Below are 22,163 nucleotides of genomic sequence, written 5' to 3'. Positions count from 1 at the left end.
AACAAATGTTTGTTTTGGATAGTTTCAATTGCATTCTCAAGTGTTGGATTTTACTTCAATTATAATACTTATTTACAACTCATGTTAATAATTATTTATCTATATTTGAAAGAAATAAATAAATATTTCTTAAATAAAAAATTTATGTATACTCACTCATGCATCTAGTATGTGTTTAATGCTGAGAACGATCCTCAGCTACGAATATTTCAGGAATTTTCTTTCAAATAGGGAACACAATCAAAGAATATGCTAGGCATCTGGATTGGCCGCCGTATGCGCTTCCCGATTTACCCTGATGGTCGGTAGGAAACTTCCATGGAACCGGACCAATCAACCCCAGGGATTGAGTCCATGAGACTGACTAAGATTTATCATCATTATTTTTTTTAGTATGTGTTTAATGCCATCAATAACATATCAAAAATGATACGTTTAATGGTGGAACATTCAGAAGGAATGCAATTATTCACTATCTTTAACTGATAATAAAATATATATAAAAATACATAAAATGAGGATTGGTTTAATATTTTATTAATTGGTTGCATTATAACAAAGCTCAACAACAATTATATTTGTCCATATTTGTCTTTTGAACGATTTATATTTATATTCTTAGGGAACATTAATATATGATACCTTTATAAAATATAGTACTTACCTATCACATGCATACATATTATATTAATATCTCTTTTATTAAAAGACATTCATAATTATTTTAATATTAATACTAATGAGACTTATTCTTATTATATATTAAATAAATATATATATTCATCCACGTTAACTATATTCACAGAATTGAATATTAATATATACATTAATTATTAATTATAATATCTTTAAAATCATGCATATGCATATGATATGGGATGTGGATGGGGATTTTTCTATTATCTTCGGGTGCTTTGTCTATTTAAGTGCATTGTGCACATTTTTTAAAATTAGATTGCAGATTAAGCAATAATTTAAATAGGATCTGATTTAGACGTTTTTTTAATCACTCGACGTTAGTAATTGTTCGATATGATATTTTAACTTTTAAGCTGTCAAAACTGTTCTACTAAATTGGACACGATTTGCCTTAAATTCTAAAATTATATAAAAAGTTTAAAACATTTTAAATTACAAAAACAGTTTTTTCTATAAAATAATAGCTTTAGGTTTTTATTTTTCTATTTTAAAAAGTTTCGATTAAGCCAAATGTGAACTGTGCTTGAACTGGGTCCTCGACGTAGCTATAGTGTAATCAGGCAGGATAACCTATTAAATTAAATTGGCATTAATATTATTTTTTGCGGCATTGATATTAATAATTTAATATTACAAGTCACAGACCAAATAAAGAAAAATTTTCAAATAATAAATATGTTATTGAGAATAATATAAAATAATAACTATTAGTATTAAATATAACAATTTAATAAAAAAAATACTTTTTAATATAATTTATAACGTTCGTGCTAGGATATGAGCTGGCTGGAGGACTCATGCTCATCCTTAATTGGTAATAGTTTCAATCCAAATTTAACACTAGTGCTCGATTAAAATATATTTAAAAAATCTAGCACTAAAATTGTGTAAAATTGGAAGTTCCTTAGTCTCCTTTCATTATAGTCTTGGTCTCCTTTCATTGTAGTCAGAAGTAAAAGTCAAAATTATATAAAATTAAAATTATAAGTACGTAGGAATTACAGAATTGAGAATAAAAATTAAAAATATATATATATATATATATATATATATATATATATAATTGAAAATAATAAAATGAGTTCTCTCTATTTATAAAATTTAAAGAGTAAAGACATTAAAACATAACTATTGATCAAAAAATGATTAAACGATTTTAATCATTGAAAAAACCTCAATGGTTCCAACTATCGAAACTGCTGGTTCCAATGGTTATAAAAAAAAAAATTCGAATCGACGGATTTGAGCGGGCTAAATCTGACAGTAAACTATCGGTTCAACGATTTTTAATGGATTGAAATCATAACTAGCCCAACACTTAGTCAGACTGATTACGATTTCAGTCCATGAAACTAATTATAGACTCAGGCCATGTTCAAGTCAGGCTTGAGTCTACTTCTTGCTATTGATTTCTAGATGTTGCTTAACTAGCTAGGCATTTTGGATCGTTACAATGTAAGTTCAAATGAAAAAGGAGATCTATTATAGGGGTTTAGATCTCTATTTATATTCTTATAGCTTTAAAGTCAAAATTTTCTTAGTTTTGTCACATCCATTCCTGAACCTCCCGTGGTATCTAGTGTTATTTTTTTTCTTTAAATTTTTAATTTATTTAGCTTAAATATTATTTTTTAAAAAATTAATACTAAATGCTCATGGAGAATGAATGTGTATGGTATATATATATATATATATATATAATTGATATCTTGTGCGGCTTCTTGTACGTGACATTCATTTGTGATTGAATGCACGAGGCTCTCAAATCACTTTCAGGGATGCTAACTCACCTCGATGCACATTCAATCACGGACGCTGCATGTGTATATATATATCATAATGAGCACCTACTATATATATACTAGCACCACGGATGGTATCCAACATATTAAATTGCTCACTCATCCATGGACAATCCATGAGCCCCTACTATTAAATTTAATTTTTTAATTATCATTTATTTTTATATGAGAACTGAAAATTAGATTTAGACAAAGATCTATAAATCTTAAACTAAAAAAAATAATAAAATAATAAATCAATTTAAGTGGTCTATAAAATAAATAAATAAATATATTAAAATAATTAAATTATCAATAATTTTAATTAAAAATATTATATAATTATTTTATCTTCAAACCTCACTTTTAATAAACAAATACACAGAAGAAAAATATTAAAGTTCATTTAAATAACCAATTAACTCAATTAATTTTTATATAACAATTTACTATCATTTTTAAAATTGTTCTTACTCTCTATATTTTTTTTAAAATTTATATATTCAAAATTTTAGTCAAAATTACTAGATAAATTTAATAATTTGGAAGGTCTTTCCTCGTGCAAGGGGAGAAGAACAATGAATATTTATTCACTTGGATTTCAATTTCTCTTAATTTTCGCCGCCGCCGTCATCTTACGCGTCTCCGAGAACACAGAGAAGGAGGAGGGTTCGGTCCTTCCTTGTCGCCGCCGCCGGTCAACCTACTAGTTTAACAGCAACCAAGGGTTGGTGGCGCTGCCAGATCTCACCCACGTCGAAGAAGTAGCCGCTGTTCGGGGGAATAGATCTGACCAGGAAACAAGGAGTTCCAGTGATACCAGGTTCTGCAACTCCCTTTCTTTCCTTGACTTCCCCTTTCTACGAAAATTGGAAGGAAACTAGCTATGAGATGACTACGATTATTTGCCTTGATTAATTTGCGTCGCTGCAGATTCCAAGATTAGATTTTGTTTTTCTTTTAAATCTGTAATAAGTCTACTGTTTCTGAAATCCATAAATTATCTCTCCAAAAGCTGAAGCCTAAAGATCTGCTGTTCTTCTACCTGCGGGTTTTGTGGCGACAAGCTTCAACGACTCCTTCCGTCCGTCTGCCTTCCTCTTTCTCCCGTCTGCTTTTCCCTTCCTTTCGCACTCGTTGGATCTTTTAAGAATGAGATATGTGAGATAGGCATATCTCATTTAAGCTGAAGAGTCTGACTTAAGGTTAGAGAATGTGGAAGTAGAACATAATCTGTCTCATGTCTTAGCATTTACTAGTTCCTTTGATCAATTATCTGTTTATAAGAGGGCTCTGCATTACAAGTCAATTGGTCTTAGTTTCCATTGACATGTTCTTCATTAGATCATGTTGTGTTTGGTAGGGAAAAAAAACTTGCAGTGTTTTGGTTGACAACTCGATCTGCTATCTGATGTTATTTTTGTGTTACTGGAATTGCTGAATCGTCAAGTGTCAACCAAATAGACAACCATGGACAATGGTGAAATCGAGAGTGCAGATGAGGAAATGCCTTCTCATAGTGCTCAGAAGTACAGGCCAGTATTTTCCCACGAAAAATCAAGTATACAGATGACTTCCATGGAGCCTGGACTTTCTTCAGAGGTACAACTAAAGTGAGTCCACATTGAATTTTCTGTCATTCTTCAAGTAGCTTGTGTTGTATGGGCATTGCTTATCTTTGGCTTAATTTTGTTATGCGTTTTTTCTTTATTTTTTTTTCCTGGTGAAGCTCATTATGTAAGCTTAATCTGTCTTTTCCCTCTTTATAATTAGTTTACACTGATTCAGAATTAGTTCTATATGATACATGGCTAACAAGTACATTTTAATGACATTTGCATATAATCATCATGGATATAGTTGTAGTCAATATGAAATAAGAAATTAATGTTGCTGAAGAGGCATCCTAATTGACATTTTAAAAATCCATAGTAGCTAAAATATTTATAATGAATTATGCATCTATGTAACTTAGCAGAGCGATGAAACAACCACCCATTGTGAGTGTATGCACAGATTTTTGGGGCTTTGATTTAGCTGGGATTGAGTTTTGACTTCAGATCAGATACAAATGCTTACTCTCTTGCCTGATTGACCTTCAATTTGTCCTTTTGCTGCTGAAGGTGCTCAAGATTGATTCCTTTTAGCAAGGTAGCTGAATTCCTTGAATAAGACGAGCCCTCATTGAACAAGGGAACCTAATAGGTGCACTTTACATAGCATATAAATGTTGTCAGATAGATATTCTTTGGTTTTGCACTTAATCCTGCCACAATAATGTTTGAATGAGCAATATATAATTGTCAAGTTCAATATTTGGTTGGCAATTGGCATGCATTCAGTAGGCAATTCTTTCCTTTATCATCTATAATCCTCATTCCAATTTTGACTTTTTCTGGCTGAGGAATATGCAATATGACACACCATTTTTGATTTTATGTTTACTAATCAAGTGAATGTAATTGCGATATATATATATATATTTGCATTTTGGGTACTAATTGATGACTTCATGGTCACTGAAATGCTATTTTCATAAAAAATGGCAGCCCGGTGCACGAAGCTCCCGCCATGCGGGGTCCGGGGAAAGGATCCATTGTACGCAGCCTTACCTTGCCTTTGGCAAGAGGCTGTTTCCAGGATTTGAACCCGTGACCTCTAGGTCACATGGCAACAACCTTACCGTTGCGCCAAGGCTCCCCTTCAGCCTTTGGCAAGAGGCTATTTTCATCTTTCTGATATTTCTGTTTGTTGTCTCAACTAGAGCATCACTTGTCCTAGATTTGCTATGAATAAACTTGTCCCTTCATTATGGTTTCCCATTCTAGTCGAGTCCATCCACATACCCCTCTTAGATTCTTTCAAGTTTTATGAAACTTGTTATACAATGAGTACCTTTTTTTTCCTTTCCCTTCAATTTTGCTGTTTTCAACATCTTTACTTTAATATTTTGCTTGTGGATGCTGACATTCTTAGAGATACTTTGTTATAGAAAAATTCAGATTGCATCACCGTCAGAGATTGTTTCCAATGTGATAGAAGGGACTTCTCATGGGCACGACGAGCCTAATGACACTCGGAGGGAATCAAAGTTGGAATTATTTGGTTTTGATTCTCTTGTTAATATACTGGGACTTAAAAGGTATGTCGAAGCATTACCATCTGTGATTCTTTATCATTTGCTGTCAGTTTATTGTATGTATAATTTTTGTCCAAAGATAAATTCTAGTTCTTCTACTTTAAATTTTCACAACAAGTTGCAAATATTTTCAATGTTGGATAATCCATTAGGTAGATGCATATTTTTCTGGTTCATTTTTTAATTGATTAAAACATTTCAGTATGACAGGGGAACAAATTCCGACACCCTCAAGTCCAAGAGATGGCGGCGAGGATATATCCATCACCATTGGACTCCCAAAGGTATATTGGTTAATGTTTTTGGTTACACATTGTAATTCCTTTTGTGTACTTGAAACTCTTTGTTGCTTTCCCTATAATTTTCCTCCTTAATCTAATTAATTGATGCCACTAGATATCGGAAAGATAGAAATATTATTTTTTTTTGCTATAACCATCATTTTATTTAATTTGTTAAGCTGGAACTCTTCTTCTTCTTGTTATCTGTTTTTCCTATTTTCCTTTTCTTTTGGTGCACGATTAGTTCATGCCATGGGATACTGATAGATAGGAATACCTAGCACACAATTCTTGACGTTGAGTTAATCAAAATTTAAATCGAATATTCGTGGACGAGGTTCACAAAAGAATCAATGATATTTAAAATAGACAGGCCTAGACTCCCAATTAGAGCTCTAAGCCTGTTGGATATCTTAAATGTGTTATTCGAGATAAAGAAGATATTGATGGATGTATCATTAATAGGATAAAAATATCCTATGAAAAACAGCGAGTGATTGGAAATTAAAAATTGGGAGGAGATTTGAAATCTTGTGTGATTGTCTATGTATCCTAGTCCCTAGGATAAAAGATATTATTATAAGAATGTGGTATGATCCATCATATTTTACTGGATGGGAGCATTGGGATGTCAAGATAGAATATATATAAAAGAGAGATGAGAATGCTAAGATAGATGCCCGCCCTCTTTAGAAAATATTTATAAATATTAGTATCTATGAGAAATTAGTTGCAGGTCAAACAGGAAATGAAATAAGAGAAAATATTGGAGATGGTTTAAATATGTTAAAAAACGAGCACTAGATTTTACATTTAGATTTGTATTTTGATGACAGTCATTTGGAGTTGAAGGTTTAGGTCGTAGAGGGAACCTAAAACAAACTCTAGTTAATGCAACAAGAAATTTAATTAATTTGAATATCATTTAGTTTAGTGGAAGGATGAGATTCATGTAGCCCGCCGCAAATACTTTGGAATTACACGGTTTGATGATGATGATGATGATTCTATCAAAGTTTGATTGTTATTTATAGGGGTAAGCAAGGTTTAAAATGTTGAGCCATGTCGAGGTTTCGGTCCTGGACCAAAACGATACAGTTCCAGTACCGTATTGTGTCGTACTGGTATAATTTCAGTATTTTAAAATATAAAATATATTAACTAAAAATAAAAATTTCAATCTAAATATTTAAAAATAAAAAAATAATATTTTTTTTATAAAAATAATAGGATAATTTTATGAGACTTTAATTAAGTCTATTTAAATTATCCTAACTATAGCTAGGAGTTGATTAAAATTATTAAACTACGTTATTATTAAAACAAAAGTTTTAAAAAAAAATCAGGATTCCGCATGACTGCAACCAGGGCACGCGTGGGCCGCGCGACGCCTCGGGACAGTATCCTGGCCGGAATGCCGGTGCCGGTGCCAGTGCCGGTCTGCTGGCGGAACGAAAAATTTTACCAGTATCGAGCGAAACAGCTCGAGATTTCAATCCTTAGGGGTAAGTATCAAAGCTTGATTGTTGTTTATACTGGTCCAATATACAGTAGTCTTTTATCATACACTAAGTCAATATCATCTGTAACATATCTGCTAGGAAATGAATTATTCAAATGTGTCCAATTTCCAAACCAACTAATTAACAGGGGTCTTTTAAGAATGTGCTCACTGTAAATGTCTTTCTAGAGGATTATGAATTTGGCTATAAACAACAAAGCAAAAGTGTTTTTGATGAGTTGTAGAAGCTACAATGTATTCCCTGGAATCTGAACTACTTTTTGTGTCTCTGGACAATTTTCTTTTGTTAGATTCTTAATTTTGTTTCCTGGTGTAGCATTCCTATCTTGTTTTAATTAACTATCCTTGTAAAATTGCTGTCATATGATCTTGCTTACATAGAGTTCAACAGTAGAATAATACCAACCTCCAATGTTTGGGATTATCATGGCTTGTTATTGTTGATTTTTTGTATCCTTGTTTGTTTAAGAAGTGCTGCCATAGTTTTGTAGATGCTTGTATTCTGGATTCAGAAAGATTTTGTTCAAGCAGTAATTTTTTATTTTTTCTCCATACGCACTCTTGGTATGTTTTTTTTGCTGTTTAGCTCTTCTAGTTTTGGATTGCTGTCCTCCAGTCAATATCTTCTTATGCCACTTTGTATAGAGATCTTTATAGATCTGAAATTACAAATTACTTATCCATGTCCTGGAATTTAACAGTTTGTTTTTGCAGGTCGCTGGCCCCAAGCTAGGGACCATGATGGGTGTATTTGTACCTTGTCTTCAGAATATCTTGGGAATCATATACTATATCCGTTTTTCCTGGTAAGTACATTCTGATCTAACTCATTTCTTGGATGTTAGTGATAACCTAAGTCACTACCTATTCTTTCTCATATCTGTACCATTACCTATTCTTTTTGCTGGTAGATAAATGTCACCTTAATGACATAAATAGAGGGTTCTTCCATTAAACTATTGAAATCACTTCAAAAATCTTCTGTTATTCTACCTTGTTAACCCCACAACTGCAGATTCACTCGTAACAGGTGCATAAGCTAACCTTTTAAAGTTGTTAAAATTGACTGACTAACAACTTATTCCAAACACTTGAGCTTATTAAGAAAGGGACTAGCTAACCAGTGACCCCCAAAACTCAAGCTCATTAGTAAAGGTATCAATTTATATATTTATATTGTTAGCAGTTGCATATCAATTGCCTGGGTTATCTTAGCAACAGTATATAATCACAAGATAGCAGTAATAGCAAATCAAACCTGTATTTGGTGTTCACGACTTTACCTTTTTCCCTTTCATCCATGTGGATAATTGTGTCCTATTTTTTTAAAACATAAGTACACTATTTAGAAGTATGATATTATTAATTTGAATATTACTAGTGATATTTTCTTAAGAAAGCTGAATGAAGTGTTAAGATTCATGTAGCAGACCCCAAATCGTTTGAATAAACACAGCTTGATGATATAATAAAAAGGATGTTCACACTTCACAGTGCCACAATTTTATGGATGTCAAAATTTCCCTCTACTATATAGTACCACAGTGCAGAAAGAAATACAATTTTCTAGATATATGTTGGTCTATTTTGTTTTCTTTTTCATTTGACAGAAATGCCTGGGGAAATCAACTACATTGACATATCCAAGTTTTTGATTAGCTGAGGAGGATTTTATTATCTGTGCCTATTGCTTGCTTTGTTTTCCTTTGCCAAGGCAAACTGAAGTAATATGGTGCTTCACTGTTTTGGCCAATCCTTTTATTTCTAATAATTATTATTTCTAACAACTAACTGATCTGTAAGAGGAAACATGTTGAGGCTTATGTTTGGTTCATGAAAAGGAGGAAGGGGTTCTGCTCTTAGAAAACTGTCCATTTTCCAATAATATTTAGGATAATATTTTTTCTGTTTTTTGGAGAAGATCAAACCTCCACATGAAAAATAAATTTTACACTATAGAGAAGTTATGAAAAAGTTATGCCAATTTTTTTCTCTATATTTCTTTATACATCTGTTTCTGAGCATTAAGAACATTTTTGAATGGATACTCATGTTCTGAGTTCTATCACTTTGCAGCCAGTTTATTGATTTTTGTTCTTCTTTTAAGGCCACATCTGAATCTTTCACTGCTCTAGTTTGTGATTTAGAGTACATTTGAATCAAGACTCAAGAGAATCTAAAGAAAAAAAATGAATTGTATTGATTCTTAATCTTCTCATTATAGGTTTCATTGCAAAATTATTGAACTCAGTATCTCTGTCATTTTTGTTTAGGATTGTGGGCATGTCTGGAATAGGTGAGGCACTTTTGTTGGTTGCTTTCTGCGGTTCATGCACCTTTTTGACTGGAATATCATTAAGTGCTATTGCAACAAATGGGGCAATGAAGGTGAGCATTGTATTGATTTTTTCTGACTTGCTCATTTCTTGCCACTATGGTTGGTTATTGAAGGCATCCAATTCTATAGTTTCAGATGTAACACTTAGGTGGAGATCAGGTGATGGAATTCAACATGACGGATTCTATAGTTTTACTAATTTAATCCATTAGCGTTGAAGGTGTAAAAGATAGAGGAGAGTTATGAAACTTTCTGCATTAATTAATTTAGCATTTGGTTAATTTTCTCACAAAAATATTATTTGTTTTTCTCATCAAAAGCCTATTTTCTTTGTCATGCATTCTATTTAACAAAATGTAGATTCTTTTAATAATATCTTAGCCTGGAAAAACTATCTGCAATTATTATTATACTGTATTTTATCAATAATTTAATAGTTTCCATTATTTTTCAATAGCTTTATATCAACATTAACTATCTCCACCATGACTAGAGGAGGCATATTGCTCAAACATTCTCAAGAAGTTAATAATGTTAGAATTTCCAAAATTTCAGAGTAAGTTTGATACTATAATGCCAAAAGTTTTGATATCTAAAATAAGTTGTTGATAAACTACTTGCTGAATTGGCTGTACATTATTCAATTGATGCGTGTAAAAAATAGACTAGAGTCATGAAACTTTATGCATTAAATTAATTTAGCATTTGGTTAGTTTTCTCACAAAAATATTATTTGTTTTCTCATATTATGCATCCTAGTTAACAAAATGTAGGTTCTTTTAATAATGTCTTAGCTCAGAAAAAATATATGCAATTACAATGCCAAAAATTTAGATATCTAAAATAAATTGTTGATAAACTACTCGCTGAATTGGGTGTACATTATTCAAATGATGCTCACACCAATATTATAGGCAACCTGTAAAAAGCATTACCCTTAACCTATATCATGATCCATGATTAAACAATCCTATCTTTAGATGAGTTTTAGATTTGTTTCATCAAGACCATAATGCTGAACTGCTGGTAAGGGGCGACATTATAAGCAAGAATATGGAACATGCTCTTGTTAGTTCTTCTGCTAATAATAATGGTCATATCATGTTGTTTTTCATCTGCTTTGACTTCAACATTCAGGGTGGTGGGCCATATTATCTCATTGGTCGAGCTTTGGGACCGGAAGTTGGAGTTAGTATTGGATTATGCTTCTTCCTTGGTAATGCAGTTGCTGGTTCTATGTAAGTCTACCTTGTGGCTATCATCATATTTCTTCTGTCTTTAGCACATTCAAGTTCATCTAAAATTATATTTCTTTTATGCAAAGATTTACAAGTGATCTTTGTAATGTTCAAATCTTCTTATTGACTATTAGATTGTTACTGCAAGAACTTTAGACACTTAGCTAATGGTAAGGATCCACTTAAGTTCTTATATTTTTGTAAGGTAACCTTACATAAGTATGCTATTTGTAAATGGTATAGTGTATTTGTACCTCGTGTTTTTTTTTCCTGTATCATATATGCTTTTTCAGATTAACAATGCTCTTATTCCTTAACAACTATCTGGGGACCAGAAGATGCAACCTTGGTCTAATACCACCTTGTTTATGAATGCTAATAGATGATAATATTGATGCAGCATGAAGAACAAGCAATCGCAGGCATAGAAAATTTAACTAACAAAAGTACTTAAAATTTATTATTGGAAGATCTCGTAAATGAAGTGGTTAGAGCTTTTTTTTTCTAAAGGCCTCAACATTCACCTATTATCCCAAGAAGTTAATCAAGAAATAATCTATCCTCTAATTACTTGGTAAACAAATGGCTATTTACTAAAAATAATTTATCCTACTAATATAAATTTTTGTGCTTTGTCTTGATCACCTTAAAATAAAATTTACAGCTTTATGAAAAACTTACAAAATTTAAAACATCTATCTTAGAGATTCCAAATTGAACTTTCTAATTTTAAATTGCATTGTCTCCCCCCTTCAAGGAGAATTCAGGCAAATTTTAGATATCATTAAATTAAGGCATTATTTCCAATGAATGAGGAATAACTGTACATCCTTTGAGTCTTAACCTTTAAGGAGTATGCAAATTAGGGATTTTATTTTGTTGGGCGGGAGCTACAATTTTGTTTGAAAACCTAGGCAAATGCCTAGAATTGACCTCAACTAAGAAAATTAAACAAAGTAATTTTCTGATGAACATTTATCGAGATGATCTGAGTCTATCTGTTGCTGATGTTGCCATCCACAAATCCTGATATGTCAGGTGAGAGGTCTGCGTTCAAGTATGTATTCTCTAGAGGGTTGGATTGGATCCAAACTTGACTTACATGCTCATTGAGGAGAGATGAAGTCAACTTTAGGTGCAATTAATGTGATTGGACCAAAGTTCTGTTTCTTCTATCTTGGCTTATTTACATGTGTTTTTTCTGATCATTAGATTCAAGTGTCAATTTTAGAATCAGGTTCCCTTCTTTGCTAAATGAAATTTATTTTCTGAGTAATCATTTGATGCTTACTTTTTTTTCAGGTATGTCCTGGGTGCTGTGGAAACTTTCTTAGATGCTGTGCCAAATGCTGGATTCTTTAGAGGTAACTACTTAGATGGTTGTCTTTTTTGTATATTGTGTGGATGCCCACTTTTTTTTTTTTTTTGTATGTGTGCGCGTGCGCATGTTAGATTTTCAATTGTATTATCTGTGCCAGCTAGTTGTGCTTAAGAGATCATTTAAAGGATAAGAAATGCCAAGGGTAAGACTTAAGCTTGTTGTCGAAGCAATGAAGAAAAACATTCTGTGCAATACATCAAGCTGATAGCAGTGACTAGGTAACTGTAGCAAGTTATTAATGCCATAATGTAATATAACTAAAAATTCACAGGAAATAATAATATCTTATACTTTATCAAAAAGATCCTTGACTTCAGTAAACCCCTGTGTATCTGTTAGCCTTTTTGGTTGAATGGCAGAGTGATCATATCTAAGAATGCACTTTAAAGTAATTTGAGTCAACTGGGAAGGGGGTGTGTGTGTGTTGGGGGGGGGGGGGGGGGGGGGGGGTATGTTTCATATTGTCAACATCAAATGTGTAGGAGTTGGGACATACAGAATGATGATTAGGAAAAAATCTGAGCGACAATATGTGTGAGCATCCACGGTATCATAGTCATCAGAATTACCTAGGAGATAACACTGCCAGTGAGCTATAAAAGTAGAAGTTTGGATCAGGTAAGTGAAACTGTTAATCTGTCTTAAGTGGTCTGATGCATTACTAATTGTAACTGATTCAGGGCATGCCAATGAGAAGAAGAGGTTGATGATTGGGGAGAGAATGGAGGAAATAGAGGGAAAATAAAATAAGTAACATCTGTAAAAGTGTTGTGTGAAGAATAATATAGCATATCCAACCAAAAACAAGAAAATTGAATACAGAAAAGTGGACTGCCATAGCATAGATGCATTTAAAGGGAGATATACCGCCATGCATAGCAGAAGATGTTTTTGAGCTTCTGGCCAAGATGAAGGACACAATCAAAATAAAAGATAGATGTAGGGATTTGGTAAAGAAATGAATTGTGTCCCGATTGTTTGTTCAAATCAGAGTTAGTGACTAAACAACAGTGTAATGCCTGAACGGTGGCACATGTATTCCACTAGTAAGGTTTGGGAAATCACTTTGACAATGGGATTTGCAAATATATATATATATATATATATACATACGAAAAAACCCGGTTACGCGACTATCAATCTCCTGGTGTTACAAACATATATCAATCTCCTTTGTTAATCCTTTTGGATAAACAAACAAACAAGCCTTGAGCAAGAAAAACTAATTGATCATCATGCACGTACGAGTATCACCAATGCACTAAGATGTGAATAGACAAAAACAGCAAGTAAAGAAAGAGTAGAAGCTTACAAGGGAGAAGTGGCATAGGGGTGCATGGTGGCATTGTTACAAAATTTGATGCTGAAAATCATGCTCTGCTCCTTTTATCTAATGTTTTCATGAAAAACAAATCTGATTCTTTTGTTTCTTATGGTGTTACATTCACTCTAGTTGTAAAAGTGTTAATTTCTTCTTAATATTTGTGTATATGTATAATTTGTTAAATTTGTTCCTTGGGGTTTTCTTTTTGCAGAGTCAGTAATGGTAGTCAGCAATAGTACAGCAACTAATGGTACAACAACTGAAGTTATAACTACTGTGTCTACTCCTAGTTTGCATGATCTGCAAGTTTATGGAGTAATTATCACTATACTTCTATGCTTCATTGTGTTTGGTGGTGTCAAGATCATAAACCGGGTAGCTCCAGCTTTCTTAATTGCTGTACTTTTTTCAATTTTCTGCATATTCATTGGAATATTTTCTGCTCCGAGGAGTAATGCTTCAAGTAAGTTCATTTGTTGTACAGTTCTCTTGTCCATATGATTATTAGTGTTGACTTGGACATAGGGTTTCTTCCTGCCATCATTTTCCAGATTCCTTTTTGACCCCTCATCCAGATGATGCTTTCTTTTTGGAGTTTGGCGCAGGTGGCATAACAGGGTTGAGAGCACAAACATTTAGAGACAATTGGAGTTCTGCTTACCAGCGCACTACCAATGCTGGAATACCTGATCCAGAAGGATCTATATATTGGAACTTTAAGTAAGCCTATATAGATGCACTTCTTTTCTGAATAACAGAGGTTTTATCAGGTGAAACAGAGGTTATTCACCCCAAGTGTAGATAGAACTTTAGAGAGAGATGCATTTGCATCCATGTTATAGTTGTGAGCAAGTTCCCCACTATATAGGCTGAATTTCAATCCAATAGCTTAGGAGAGCTGGCTACCAATTTTGGTTATCTTTAAGTTATAACTAATGGTGAATTGTGTAATGTATGGCCCAATTTCCTCTGAAAACAACTACTAAGAAAAACAGGAAAAAAATCATTGGAAAAGGATAAATAAATATTTCCCTAGTTTGTATTTACTGTTACCATTGTGTCTCTTTCCTTAGAGGAAGGAAAGATTGAGAGAAACTTAATTTTCAACAATTTATTCCTTAAAAACATATTACAAATATAAATCAAATATAGTTTTGTAAAAAAAAATAATTTTTAATATGTTTAGATCGGATTTGAGCTCTATTACATACAAATAGTGCTATTCCACCCAAATCAGAAGCAAATTTTGAGCCAAATTGGGGAAAAAATTTCGGATGTTTCTTCCATCTCTGTCAAAGGAAACAAGAAAAGGGAGGTTGGGGAAATCTTGGCCACCTTATTCTTGTCTGAGTTTCCTTCTGTCACAGGAAACATGACCTTGAAGGCTTATATAAAATGGAATTTAACAATTATATGATGGTATGTTAATGGACCAAATCCAATGCAACTTATGATTTTCAATTACACAATATGAACTTGACTTATGTGGTAATTGCTGTTTTTGATTTTATGAATGTTGCAAAACCTAGATAGTGGGTCAGTCAGCCTGTCATTTACCCTTCCAAATATAAAATGTTGCAGTTCCAATTGATGAAATAATTTGTGTTGTGAACCTGTGAAGTAGGGAGTTGTAAAATTTATTCAAGTTTCAGATGTTCATCACTCTATTTGGTAGTTTCTTAGATTTTCTTAGGGAAATTCACAAGGAACAAAATGAGATGGGATCACATTTTAATTTAGCTAAGATTCAGCAAGTGGTTCACTAGGCGTGTTTAAAATTTCAACTTCTTTTTCTTTTTGTTTGGTGCAAATATTTCAACTGTTTCCTTATGTATATTTTATTTTTTCTGTCCTTCAGTGCATTGGTAGGTCTATTCTTTCCTGCTGTAACAGGAATTATGGCTGGTTCAAATCGCTCTGCATCATTGAAGGATACACAGCGCTCTATTCCTGTTGGAACATTAGCTGCAACACTTACCACCTCTTTCCTATATTTGATATCAGTACTTCTGTTTGGAGCCTTAGCCACAAGAGATGAGTTGTTGACAAACCGGTATAAGCATTTTCTTCTAAAACTCTGACTACTTCAAATGTTGTAAACATAAATGCTATAAAATGACTAGTTTGTGAAGATTTCCCAAACTTATCTGAAAATTTGAACCCGTACCGCAGCTTTCAGCACTACCAGCTGTGGGATATGAAATGGATTGATGAATCCACTGAAGAAATAATCCCATATCCAAGAAAAAAAATATTGCACTTAACATAGATATTCAACTAATATTTTCTCATATACTAGTGGACATCTTAAATGATTAGCTAGGATGCATATAATTATGGCATATATAAAGATAACTTTGATAAAGTTACTTTGAACTTTATGGAGGTGTTTATACGATAACCTTGGTCTCATGTGACATGTATTAGCTAGGATGCATATGATTACAGCATATAGAAAGAAAACTTTGATAAAGTTGATTTATTGTGGTCTTATGGAGGTGTTATGAGATTACTGTGGTCTTATGCAACATGAACTTGTGCTTTATTGTAGATTGAAAACGAGATGGTATTTAATCTTAGGAGCAACATGTAAATTTTTTGACCCAACGTACTGGTAACATTCCAGTTGGTATAATCTAGTACAGTGACAGATAATCTGATTACACAATCTATCTCATTTTCTAGCTTCAATCCAAACATCATTTTTGATGTTTTAATTGTTAGAAAATGATTTTACCATGTTCAGATTAATTGAAATGGTATTTAAAAATAGAATATAAAAATAAAATTCCAAAGTAGAAATATATCCAAATCTAGCCCTTGTTTTCTTGGCGCTACACTGCTTGACGGTAGTCTGAATTTCCCATCTGGAGTTCATCTTAAATAAGCTAAATGTCCCAAATTTTGAAATTGTCCTAAGTATTCTCTATTGTCAGGCAGATGTTATTTCACCTGCAATACGATACTATCTTGTGAACTTGTAGGACTAACTGGTAATTCTCACTCAACATGTTTGATGAACTTATCATCTTCTGGATATCTAAGTTGTCTATTAATGTATTATTAGTGCACCACCAATCCATCACCATATTGTCATTTGTGTGAAGGAGGCATCAATTAGATCTGCTTTGTTCTTATTGGTATTCATGGAATTATTCTTCCTGACATAAACAAGTACTTTAAAATATAAATCAATAAAGTTCTAAGAGTTACTTGGTGCCTGTACTGCATTGGCTGATCATTGCTAAACTTTTACTGAGGTTACCAATTGCCTGATGGCACATATTCTCTTCTCTTATGGTGTTTACTGTCGAATTAGATGTTCGCTTATTAGTTAAAATGCTAGAGAATGTGCAGTAAGTTCTCACAGGTGGGAAGATTACAGCATTTTGGAAGTGAGATTGAAATACATTTTTGAGCTTTCAATCTTAGTTCTTAGTAGAATGTGAGTTCTTTTAGTGTATTGCTCTGGTGTATGCTTTTGATGAGAATATATATGGTCTTCTTTGTTTTTTTCCGGAGTTGCTGATTCAGATTCTGTGTAGGCTTCTGACTGCTGAAGTTGCTTGGCCTCTTCCAGCAATTATATATGTGGGGATTATCCTTTCCACTTTGGGTGCAGCACTTCAGAGTTTGACAGGTGCACCACGCTTGCTTGCTGCAATTGCAAACGATGACATTCTTCCTGTTCTCAAGTATTTCAAAGTTACAGAAGGAGGAGAACCTCATTTAGCAACTTTATTTACAGCCTTTATTTGTATTGGTTGTGTCGTAATTGGGAACTTAGATCTAATCACACCTACTATTACTATGTTCTTCCTGCTATGTTATGCTGGAGTTAATCTGTCTTGCTTTCTTCTGGACTTACTTGATGCTCCTAGCTGGCGTCCTAGATGGAAGTTTCATCATTGGAGCCTTTCACTTCTTGGGGCATCACTTTGTATTGGTATGTTAGCATTTTCTGATTTAGCTGCATTCTAGAGTTCAGAGCTTTCCCTTTTTGCTAAGAAAAGATATATGATATGAATTAATACCACCTGGTATAAGATTTTCACATTTCTCGCTTCTCTGCTAGATCAGAATATGATTGTTGGGAAAATAAAGCAAAAACAGCATTTTAGACCTAGGAGTAGTTTATTTCATTTTAAATGAGCCTATTTAACTGCATCAACTTCTCTTCTTTGATAGCATTTTTCTATAATTATATTATCTTCTTAATTTTAATTTGTGGATGGAAATGCTTAGTTGAGTTAATATGTAGCTACAAACCTGCAAGTACAAGCTTCCAATTAAATGCATATAAATTTAAATCACCATTTTGATGTGTGTCAATAGGGGGAGAAAGAAAAAGTTTAAGTTAGTAAACCTTAAGAAAAAGTATCTTAAACCCTTTTAGTAAACCTTAAGAAAAGGGTTAAGACAGTAAACCTTAAGAAGAAAAGGTTTAAGTTAGTAAACTAAATTTGAATTTGCATAGCATGACGGATGAATTTTCTTTTACAGTTTGAGATCAACTGATATTTTCTTCATTTATTTTTGTGTTTTCCTTAGTTGTGGGCAGGGAACTTGCTCCGTACAATCTTATAATACTTAAAACTAAAATTTGTGGACTTTTAATTCGTATGCTGTATATTTTTTCCTTAGTTGAAAAAATAGTATGTTGTACAGTAGCATTTGCTTGTGAATTTGTGTGATTTGAATGTTTGATATGCATGGTAGCAAGAGTATAAGACATTTCTAGATAGTAGATTCACAATTTTTTTTCTGTTGTTGCTGCTTCTATTAATGGAAATGTTAACAAAACGCTGATCCCTTGGAGTGGAGCTTATGCGTGTGTTTGATATATAGGACATGCAGGGAATAAATATTTTGTTCAATAAATATGTTCCTCCTAAACGTTCTTTATTTATCCAGTTATCATGTTCCTTATCTCCTGGTTATTCACGGTGGTGTCTCTAGCACTTGCTGGTCTCATATATTATTATGTGAGCATAAAGGGGAAGGCTGGAGACTGGGGGGATGGGTTCAAGAGCGCCTATTTTCAACTGGCTTTGCGTAGTCTTCGATCTTTAGGAGGTATGTTTATCTTTGATTCCTCCCTGTGATGATTTGAAAACCATATAAAAACATGGAAATAACTTCTCATTGCACCAGAAACTGTGAAATATTGCGTATGCATTAGTATGAGGCTTTTGATATTAAATTAATGCTGCAGGTTGTTGGGTCGTCAAATAAATTATAAACTGATGCATTGTAGGTTTTTTGTCTGACTTCGCTAGTGTTTAACTGGAACTGAACATGTTTAAAGATATAATATATGCTCTCATCTGAGCAAGGCATTTCATGTCATAACTTGAATGATCCTTCCAGGGTTTTGTATCATTTTACATTTTATCCTTGAATCCAGTGTCAAAATACCAACTTCTCTACATACCAACTAATCCTCCTGTCCTCTCAAACATTCCTATTTCAGCCTTCCTCACACCCTGAGAAATCAAAGAAATGTTTGAAGCGTTGAGAGATCACACATGCCTTTGATACACTAGATAGGATTAAACACCTGTTTAGCACCAGTTGTTACATCCTACTGCCTCAAACCATGCACTTGAAAATCTAAATTTGGTACTTCTAGAATATGGGATAACCTCCACTCTAAAGCCAGATGATAGGATCTTCGTCTCCCTTACTAGAATGACCCAATCACACTAATAAAGACAAGGGCAAGTAGTGTGGTTCAACATAATTATATGCCCACGAGTGAAATCAAATCTAATATAAATTGAAATCAAATCTAATATAAATTTTGAGCAAAATTCAATAAAAATTGAACAATTGATGTCCTTTCTCAATCCTCCCCAAACTCATCTTTCAATATCAAACATTACCCTTAGTGCTTTTCAGCCACCAAACTTTCTTCTCTAGAAACATTTTGATCTCCTATTAATGCACCCCACAATTCCTCGGTGGCTCAGTTTTGGAATGTTCATCGTAGCTCTAGCTGTCATCATGAAAACATGCTGAAAGTCATCCAAAAAATACTAAAATAGGACTTATTTGGTACTTGGACTCTAGCCGGGATTATTCTGTCCAATATGTTGTTGAACCCAACATGAAGTACACAGAAAAAGTACACCTATAAAAAAATTTAGGAGTTTATCAGACAAGGAGCCATTCTTTTCACAATGCAGTTTAGAGCCCTTTGTATGAAAGTTACCCCAAATTAACAGTTATTTGAGTTATGGTTATCTCTGGCTGCCTAGTGTACTGTCAAGTACCACATCTGTACCAAGTGCTCAAATTACCATACGCATGTATAATTTAACCCAAAATCTTAATTAAGCATTTGTTAATTATCAATAAGTTTTAAATACTGGGTTTCAAATTAAATTCCAAGTGTAAAGCATTATCTGGGACTTGGGAGCAATGTGGGATTTGACATCTGATTATGAAATCCATGTCAACGAAGTTAATGAAGGGTATAATTGTGTACTCAATTCAATATCTAATTGTAGTGCACGTGTAAAGTTTTAATAGAACATTGGAGTGACTGATGCAATAATTGTTTGCCAAGTAGGCAGGCCATCTCAGCTTTGACAATTGGTTCTATAGATTGTTAAAACTGAAAGTCCAGGGCACATAAACACCCTGTAGGTTTGGGTTATTGCATAAGATATAACTTTCTATCCTCTGAAATGCCTATAGTATGGGTGATTTTAATTATGAATTAACTTATAAAAGATCTCTTATTGTGTTTGTTATTTTGCTCCCTCCAGCAAACCAGGTACACCCTAAGAACTGGTACCCTATTCCTCTCATCTTCTGCCGGCCATGGGGAAAGCTGCCAGAAAATGTTCCCTGTCATCCCAAGCTTGCAGATTTTGCTAATTGCATGAAGAAGAAGGGTCGTGGGATGTCAATCTTTCTGTCAATTATCGATGGTGACTATCATGAACTGGCTGAGGATGCGAAGACTGCTTGCCGTGAGCTGAGCACTTACATAGACTACAAGCGCTGCGAAGGAGTAGCTGAGATAGTAGTTGCTCCAACTATGGCTGATGGTTTCCGTGGTGTTATTCAGACTATGGGACTTGGCAACCTTAAGCCTAATATTGTGGTTATGCGATATCCTGAGATTTGGCGTCGGGAAAATCTCACAGAGATTCCATCAACATTTGTCAGCATTATCAATGACTGCATCATTGCCAACAAGGCAGTCGTGATTGTCAAAGGCCTTGATGAATGGCCTGGTGAGTATCAGAAACAATATGGGACAATTGATCTCTACTGGATCGTGAAGGATGGGGGTCTTATGCTTCTGTTATCTCAGCTGCTTCTTACAAAAGAGAGCTTTGAGAGCTGCAAGATTCAGCTCTTCTGTATTGCAGAAGAGGACACAGAAGCCGAGGAGCTGAAGGCTGATGTTAAAAAGTTCCTTTATGACCTCCGCTTGCAGGCTGAGGTGATTGTGATAACAATGAAGTCATGGGAGGCCCAAATTGAAGGTGGGGTTCAGCAGGATGATTCAATGGAAGCATTCACCAGTGCACAACGTCGAATTGCTGCCTACCTAGCTGAAATGAAGGAAACTGCCAGAAAACAAGGAACGCCACTGATGGCCAGCGGAAAGCAGGTGGTGGTAAACGACCAACAGGTGGACAAGTTCCTGTACACCACCTTGAAGTTGAATTCAACCATACTGAGGTACTCAAGGATGGCGGCAGTTGTGCTTGTCAGCCTCCCACCACCACCGTTGAACCACCCATCCTACTTCTACATGGAGTACATGGATCTCTTAGTTGAGAATGTGCCAAGGATGCTGATAGTTAGGGGCTACAGGAGAGATGTTGTTACCCTCTTTACATAGATTTACTCGATTTACACTTCCTTGCCTATCACATGACCTTGTGACCAAAAATATCAGCTCTTGCAAGGATACCCTTGTGTTTCAGAAATTCATAGTCATTCTGTTATTCATTCATTAAACCTGATGTAAACTGCAGTGTGTTTTCAGTAAATCAGTCATATACAACTGCCAGCTTGATTATGCACATTCTGGTTAAAAGAAAAGAAAAGAAAAGAAAGAATAATGGTTGCAATTTTGCAAACTCTGGAACGTTATGATATTTTCATAGTGTTGGAAAAAGAATCGCCCGGTGGACTGCGAGCGGTCACCCGGTCGGCTGAGGGCGAGGGCCAAGTTGACTGTGGACGGAAGGAAAGTCAACTCTTGGCTGACAACCCAAATAAAATTTTTAATAATTTATAATATGTAAAATTTTTAAATGGTGACATTCTTTTAAAAGAAGATTTCTAAAATTAGTTATTGTAAATCAAACATAAAGACAGCTGCAGATGAGTAGAAGTAAATCCATGGCTTCTCAAGCAGATACTAAACTTATCGAACATCGGCAAAGACGAACACCCAATGTCAATAAAACCGCCAAGTAAAACAAAGATCCA

At 33.9% G+C, this 22,163-nt stretch overlaps 1 protein-coding gene across 6 annotated transcripts; it reads left to right on the top strand.

The window, feature by feature from the left end:
- Nucleotides 1–3,114: 3,114 nt before the first annotated feature.
- Nucleotides 3,115–21,734, top strand: LOC141829906 (cation-chloride cotransporter 1-like). 6 transcript variants are annotated; one of them, XM_074717393.1, is made up of 15 exons: nucleotides 3,115–3,303; nucleotides 3,496–3,685; nucleotides 3,931–4,093; nucleotides 5,473–5,622; nucleotides 5,822–5,903; nucleotides 8,137–8,228; nucleotides 9,696–9,810; nucleotides 10,898–10,998; nucleotides 12,301–12,362; nucleotides 13,915–14,166; nucleotides 14,309–14,423; nucleotides 15,562–15,756; nucleotides 17,249–17,649; nucleotides 18,618–18,779; nucleotides 20,477–21,734. In XM_074717393.1, exons 3-15 carry the CDS (start codon nucleotides 3,951–3,953, stop codon nucleotides 21,565–21,567), a joined length of 2,961 nt encoding a protein of 986 aa, XP_074573494.1. In that variant the 5' UTR covers nucleotides 3,115–3,303; nucleotides 3,496–3,685; nucleotides 3,931–3,950; the 3' UTR covers nucleotides 21,568–21,734. The 6 variants fall into 6 exon arrangements, with proteins under 6 accessions (XP_074573494.1, XP_074573484.1, XP_074573499.1 ...); XM_074717383.1 differs by having other exon boundaries at nucleotides 3,844–4,093; XM_074717398.1 differs by lacking the exon at nucleotides 3,496–3,685.
- Nucleotides 21,735–22,163: the final 429 nt, after the last annotated feature.

This window comes from Curcuma longa, chromosome 1 (assembly GCF_044706935.1).
Source record: "Curcuma longa cultivar G26 ecotype Majalengka, Jawa Barat chromosome 1, ITB_CL_G26_1.1, whole genome shotgun sequence".
NCBI classification, from domain to species: Eukaryota; Viridiplantae; Streptophyta; class Magnoliopsida; order Zingiberales; family Zingiberaceae; genus Curcuma; species Curcuma longa.
The sequence above is the reverse complement of the archived record's forward strand: the minus strand, read 5'-3'. Positions and strand labels throughout refer to the sequence as shown.